Source organism: Rhagoletis zephyria, unplaced genomic scaffold (assembly GCF_001687245.7).
Source record: "Rhagoletis zephyria isolate East Lansing unplaced genomic scaffold, Rhagoletis_zephyria_1.1 Rzeph_scaffold_02862, whole genome shotgun sequence".
Taxonomy (NCBI): domain Eukaryota; kingdom Metazoa; phylum Arthropoda; class Insecta; order Diptera; family Tephritidae; genus Rhagoletis; species Rhagoletis zephyria.
This window is the reverse complement of record NW_016159946.1, coordinates 66,970-73,564: the sequence shown is the minus strand read 5'-3', so window position 1 is coordinate 73,564 and position 6,595 is coordinate 66,970. Positions and strand designations below refer to the sequence as shown.

At 33.4% G+C, this 6,595-nt stretch overlaps 1 protein-coding gene across 9 annotated transcripts in view; it reads right to left on the bottom strand.

The window, feature by feature from the left end:
- Positions 1–1,017: 1,017 nt before the first annotated feature.
- Positions 1,018–6,595, bottom strand: part of sls (sallimus) — a 64,900-nt gene continuing 59,322 nt past the window's right edge. For all 9 annotated transcript variants that reach the window (XM_017622623.1, XM_017622630.1, XM_017622622.1 and 6 more), the window contains one exon: positions 1,018–1,173. In XM_017622623.1, the coding sequence (XP_017478112.1) occupies positions 1,033–1,173 (141 nt within the window). In that variant the 3' untranslated portion in view covers positions 1,018–1,032. The remainder of the gene's footprint in view (positions 1,174–6,595) is intronic.

Genomic DNA, 6,595 nt, shown 5'->3' with positions numbered 1-6,595 from the left:
TTTTAGACTGAATATGCGTTTTGCGCACGGCTCCCAAGTTAAGTGTACACACAAATCTACATAGTTGGCTGACCAACTTTATTATAAGCGATTCAAAATTTCTCCATATTTTGTGTGTGTTTTTTTCCGCCCGAAAATTGGATGTGCACCAGAATTAGATTTTTACTTTCGAGTGCTTTTGGCGTTGTGTGTAATTTTGTAAGCTTGTGTGCTTGTGTATGGGGTATGGTAATATACATATGAGCGCTTTTGACTAAATGGTTACTCATACGCCCTGCGCACCAACAGCCTACCCACAATAGCAATGCATGCGTACGCTCGTGTGTGTGTGTGTGTGTGGTTGCACGCTTACACGCTTTCTACATAAGTTGCTGCATTATTTAAACCGAAAAAAAGATACAATTGAGCAACATCTAAGAACACTCAAAATCCACAATTGAGACTTGCTCACTCGCCCTATGTTTACGGATTTCATTGTAATGCTTAGATTCCACTTTTTTTAGCTATGCGTTTTTTTCTAGCTGTGTAAGAAATGCCAACTTATTTAACTTTAATAATCTTAAATTTCGTATTTTTATTTTTTGTATTTTTTTATGAATTGCTCACTTTTATTATGTTAATTAGTAGATATGTAGTAAAAATATTTAGTTTTTATATAATTTTTATGTACGTTTTTGTTTTTGTTTTTTTTTTTTTTTGGATTTACTATTTCAATAATAATAGAATATTTATTTTTATTTTTAAGTTTCAGTAAAATTGCATTAATATTGTTTCAAACTTTTACGACTAGTTCTAGTAAGATAATTAGTTAAATTTATCTCATTTCTGCTGTTTCGTTCAAATATTTCTCATACTACTTAATGTGAACACTGATTTTAGTCCGGGTCTCGTTCTTAATTTGTAATTTGAGTATGTATTTCATATTTGATAGCCAAGCTAGAGCTATGAGTTTGTTTCGGTTTTGTTAGATTACGTCCGTCAACGTTTCGCATTTTCGTTCACTAATATTTGATTTGCTTATTTCTTATTAATTCAATCCTTACTTTTAACAGTCAACTTAGCTGACGACTCGACCTGTCCAGTTGATGAGGTAACACGAACCGTGAAAATGCCCGAATCCTCCTCATAAGTTGTTCCAATAAGTAGTACGGCACTATTTCCATCGAAGATCATCTGAAATTAAAGCAGAAAACGAAATTTTAGAAAATAATACCAACTCTTCGATGAAATAAGAACTGAATTTTAGAGTCGCTGTTTAAGATTTCTATTTTCGTCTAAGAAAAGATAAAATTGCAATTCTGGGCTTATACGGCCTCTAAGCAAGAACGCTAGATAATCTACTTAGTAGCGGGTTCAAATCAGGACTGCCAGAGGAAATAAATGCTGGAAAATTGTTTTCGAGCCAGGTTTGGGTAATTTTAGCGTAAAGGCCCGGCGCAGAATCCTGCTGGAAACTCCACGACTGGTTTTGGAGCAGATAATGCTTAAATGGCCTTACAACAGCTTCCGTAGTAAACTTTGGCCGATGTTTTGGCCTCTTTTTTGCAAAAATGCAAGTCAGTGACCCTATCGAAAGAAATCATGACTGGAGCTGGGTGATGAACCTTCACAGAGACTCAACCTGGGAGCTATTTTAGGATTTTAGAGATTTTCGGGATTCTCGGGACATATCGATTTAATCGATATTTTTATCGGTTTTGTTATCGATATTTTTATGGATATTGTTATTGATTTTGTTATCGATTTTGTTATCGTATTTTTAGAAAACGGTGAGGATGAGGATACCAATAAAAGTAAAGGTGAAGGTAGAGGAAGAAAGATTAAAATAAAGGTACTTATAGAGAAAACGATATAGGTAGAGACACAGAGACTCAATCTGGGAGCTATTTTAGGATTTTAGAGATTTTCGGTATTCTCGGAACTTATCGATATAATAATCGACATTTCTATCGATTTTGTTATCGATTATTTATCGATCTTGTTATCGATATTTTTATAGATTTTGTTACTGATGTTTTTATCGATTTGGCTAACAATATTAATATCGATTTTGCTATCGAAATTTGTATCGAATTTGTCATCGATTTTGTTATCGGTATTTGATCGATTATTTATCGATGCTATTATCGATTATTTATCGTTTTTGATGTCGATTTTGATATCGAATATTTTTTTCAATTTTGTTATAGATATTTTTATCGTTATTTGTATCGAGTTTTGTTATAAATTTTTCTTTATCGATTATTTGTCGATTTTGTTATCGGCGTTTTTATCGATTTTGTTATCAAGATGTTTATCGATTTTTTATCGATATTTTTGCCGTTTTTATGATAGATTTTGCTACCAATATTATTATCGATTTTGCTATCGAATTTGTCATCGATTTTGTTATCAGTTTTGTTATCGATATTTTGTTGGATGTTACTATCGATTTTGTTATCGATACAGTATAAAGATAAAAATAAAGATAAAGAAAAACAGAACAACATAAATACAATTAGAACGAACAGGGGTAGAGGTAGGGATCTACATAGATAGAAAAAAGAAAAAAATATAACCTTAACACGTTCACTACCAGCTGGGTTTTCACGTGGGACCGCCGACACAAATATGTGACGCCGGTCTAATTTAATTAAATTATACCTCCATTCACCGCCGTCTGCGATAGCGGGATGTTGGATACAGTATGGTCTATAGGAAGGTCTGGCACACGTTTGTGACAAGTGGTTTCGGGATTACAGCTATACTTACAACCTGTAAAGCATGAGGTTATGTTTATTTACAGTGCACGTGTGAAAGTCTTTACCGACTTTAAAGCTGAGATTCCACGATTGCCGGAAATGGACCAATCTGGAACAATTTTTATTGTGCTGTATTGGAGCACAATAAAAAAATTGTCCCAATGAAATTCTGTACAGTCACACGGTTGCCTCTTTTTATACAATTCTCATTGCCGTAAGTTGGCGAAAAGCAATATAGTGACAATAATTACCCTAAACTTATCACACGATTGTTAGAGCATGCGGCAATTGTGACCATAAAGTGTTGCGCTGACCTCTAAATTCTGTTTTTTTCTCTGTTGTGTAAAAATGGCGTATTCTTAATAAAAAAAAATAAATCAATTGCATCTGCTTTGTATATTGCGGGCTCATTTCGTGCAAATTTGTTGTTGTTTGAAAGCAAAGAAGCAAAAACTTGTGCCCAACGAAAACTCACGCATTTATTTAGAAGTTTGATTGTATAGTTTTTTTATTTTTCGACGATAACTGCAACGTGCTATGTGGAGTTCAAGTTGCAACAGTTTTCTTTTTAATTTTGTTACGTAGAGGTTTTTTTATTCATTACAAGTAAAATTGGTACAAAAGAGTTATGTTTGTTTAAATGAAAGCTGCGAATTTACATAATTTATGTTTGGAATTAAATTTTATAATTATATGTACAGCTCGCAACAAAAGATAGCACCTTAACATTTTGATCAGTCTTGACTTTTTTCTTCTGTTGTTTAATGTTAATTTTTTCCTATAAAACCATAGCTCATTGTCTAGTAAAAACCACATAAGTCCAAATTCCAAACTTTATACAAAAATTATAAACATTTCTTAAAATTTTGATCACAATTCAATGGTTTTTAATTTGGGTTTCTAGAAAAAATTTTGTTTTGCAGTTTACAAAGTAATTTACAGAGAAGAAAGTGCATAATACCGTCAGCTAAAAAAATTATAAAAAATCAACAGGATCTTTTAGCAACTTCAAACCTCCACCTTATTGTACTAAATTTTAATGAGCTACAAAACTAAATAACCATTTTTTTCTAGAAATCCAAATTATAAACCGTGGGATTGTGTTCAAAAGTTTAAGAAATTTCTATAATTTTTGTATAAAGCTTACAATTTGGATTTATGCAGTTTTTGTTAGACAATGAGCTATACTTTTATACGAAAATAATGAAGATTAAATAAATAGAAGAAAAATAGTCAAGACTGGTCAAAATGTTGAGGTTCTACTGCTTTGTCGTGGGCTGTATTGAACTTAAAGTTTTTTTTTTAAAATAAATTTATACTGTCATGGCAGTCCGCCATTTGGTGGCATAAAATACCTTTCGTATTCTTCTCGTATGAATTTTCCTTGAGGTGGTATATATCGCGGCAAAGATTCCGTTATCGGACTTCAAGAAAAATTATAATTTCACTACAAATTAAATTAAAAGTTATGTTGCTTCCGAAAACAAGGATATTAATTTCAGTGATTTTTGGACACATAAGGAAGCAAAAAAGTAAATTATTAATAAACAGCCTAAATATTGATGTGTATTGTTCACTTCAATTGCCGCACAAGAATACAATAAATATTGCCGCAATTTTGAAATTTTCATCGCCCCATGATTGCCAATCTAGCTATCACACGATTGCCGCACACGGGCCGTATTTGATTGGGCACAATATCGGCCTCTATTGCCGAATGAGTCAATGTATTGTGAAATCACACGATTGGGGCATAAAATTAGGCAATAATTGGTGTATTGCGGCAATCGTGGGATCCCAGCTTAAGAGAGAAAATATTAGCTTCATAGTGAAATAAATACTCAGAGGACGGTAAGTACATATATTTAGGCTTGCTTGAACATAATAAATTTGAACATAAAATAAGCCATAATGCTACTGTGTTTTCCCCTAGACTTAATTTTATGTAAGCTTTGTATTTTTGAAAAAAAAACTGAGCTATATAAAGCCCTGAAGTTTAGCCTATCACATAAATGGAATAAGAGAACAGGCTGCACATTAGCTTTTAGGACATGTGTCTTCCAAGATATAACTTCATACAGAATTTTAAGGTCTTTTTCTCTAAAAGACTCAATTGGCTAACGAACGACGTAAACCACGGACATTTGGTACACTGACGGCTCCATAACTGACCCCTGCGTCTGAGCAGAAGTTTACGGCATACAACCCAAAAAGTTTCGTTTCACCAGCATTGTCCCAGAACCCTTGATTGGTCTGCCATGGAGTTCCGTTAGGCGAAACTACTATATCTGCCAAAGGGCCTCGCAAGAAAAACTTATTTAAGAAAATTAATCTATCACTTTACAACATCAGTCAGCTGTCTACCAGACATGGTAGAATTAGGCTTGATGGTCTCAAGCAGTTGTTCAAAAGTTTGAAAATGGCTCGACAAAACGCTTATAAATGGAAGGTAAAACAAGTAATTTTTAAGCAAAAAACACAACGGACTTCAATTCTCATATACAATATTTAGGAGTACCGTCAATTTTTTCATGATCCAATGATCGGATCTAAACCAAATTAGTACCACCTGCGAGACATTACTTTTACGATAGAAAAAGAATTGTCGAAATCGGTTGACCTGGTCCAAAGTTATGCGGTAATATACATAAAAAAAAATATATATATATTCCGACGAACTGATATCTTCTCCTTTTTTTGAAGTCAGTTAAAAAGCTCTCTGGGCTCTGGGGTTTTTGACAAGATGGCTTTCGTGCGTCGACTTCGATCTGTTTGATACCATAATAAATACGTGGTTACTTAGTGCACAACAGTGACACACAGAGGGACGTCCTCATATAAGGTGCGGCCAAAAGAAATAACCGTACTACAAATTCGATAAAATTTCACATATGTACAGGCATGTTCTGCAAATCGTACGATTTCAAATCGGTACCTTTTGCAAAGTATTGTTGTATATTTGTAATCAATGTATTAAATGTTTCAAATGGGAACTGCTAGAAACACATCATTTACGTTATATCCATCGATTTAGTACCAAATTTTTCTCTCTTATATAAATAAATCCTCCGAAATAGATTTTGGAAATCGCACCGATTTGAAATCGTACGATTTGCAGAACATGCTTTGTAGGTTCGCTTTTGCACTTTGGAATAAAGAAATGTGAAAAATGGTAAAGGTCGGCGCACCGCCACGCCCACAGCTTCTGTGGGTGGAAATGGCAAATATTATCCGATTTTGATAAAATTCAGATTCTATGCTGATATTAACAAGAAAAGCATAATTCTGCAAGAACGTCAGAATCGGATAATTTTTACGTCAACCGAATCTAAAAAAAATGGATTAAAATTAAAAAAAAACAAGTAAGAGCAGCGCTGTCTTCGGCTATGCCGAAGGCTTCATACCTTTCATGAACATCTGCAAATTTTACTTTGACAGATTACTACTTTTGAATACATCTGCATACATCGATAGAGGAGTTACATACTTATATAAAAAATCGCATCTAAACAATCAGAGGTATGGAAGATATACTTTATATGACACCAATCTAAGTGATTTTCACCGCTATGTGATCGGTATGTAAACCGGTAACACAATTTATTGGGTTTAGTTTCGTACATAAAGGAGATATACGGTAAAAACTGGTATCTTAACAATCAGTGCTATAGGAGATAAAGCTTATACAGCATAGATTTTGACGATTTTCTCAGTAGACTTTGTATTATTATTTATAAAATATCTTACGAAATTTATCGGTTTTAGCTGTTCAAATAAAGGAGTTTTACAGTAAAATCCCATATCTGAACAATCAGATGTATGGAAGATATATGTTGTAGTCATCCGATCCTTGT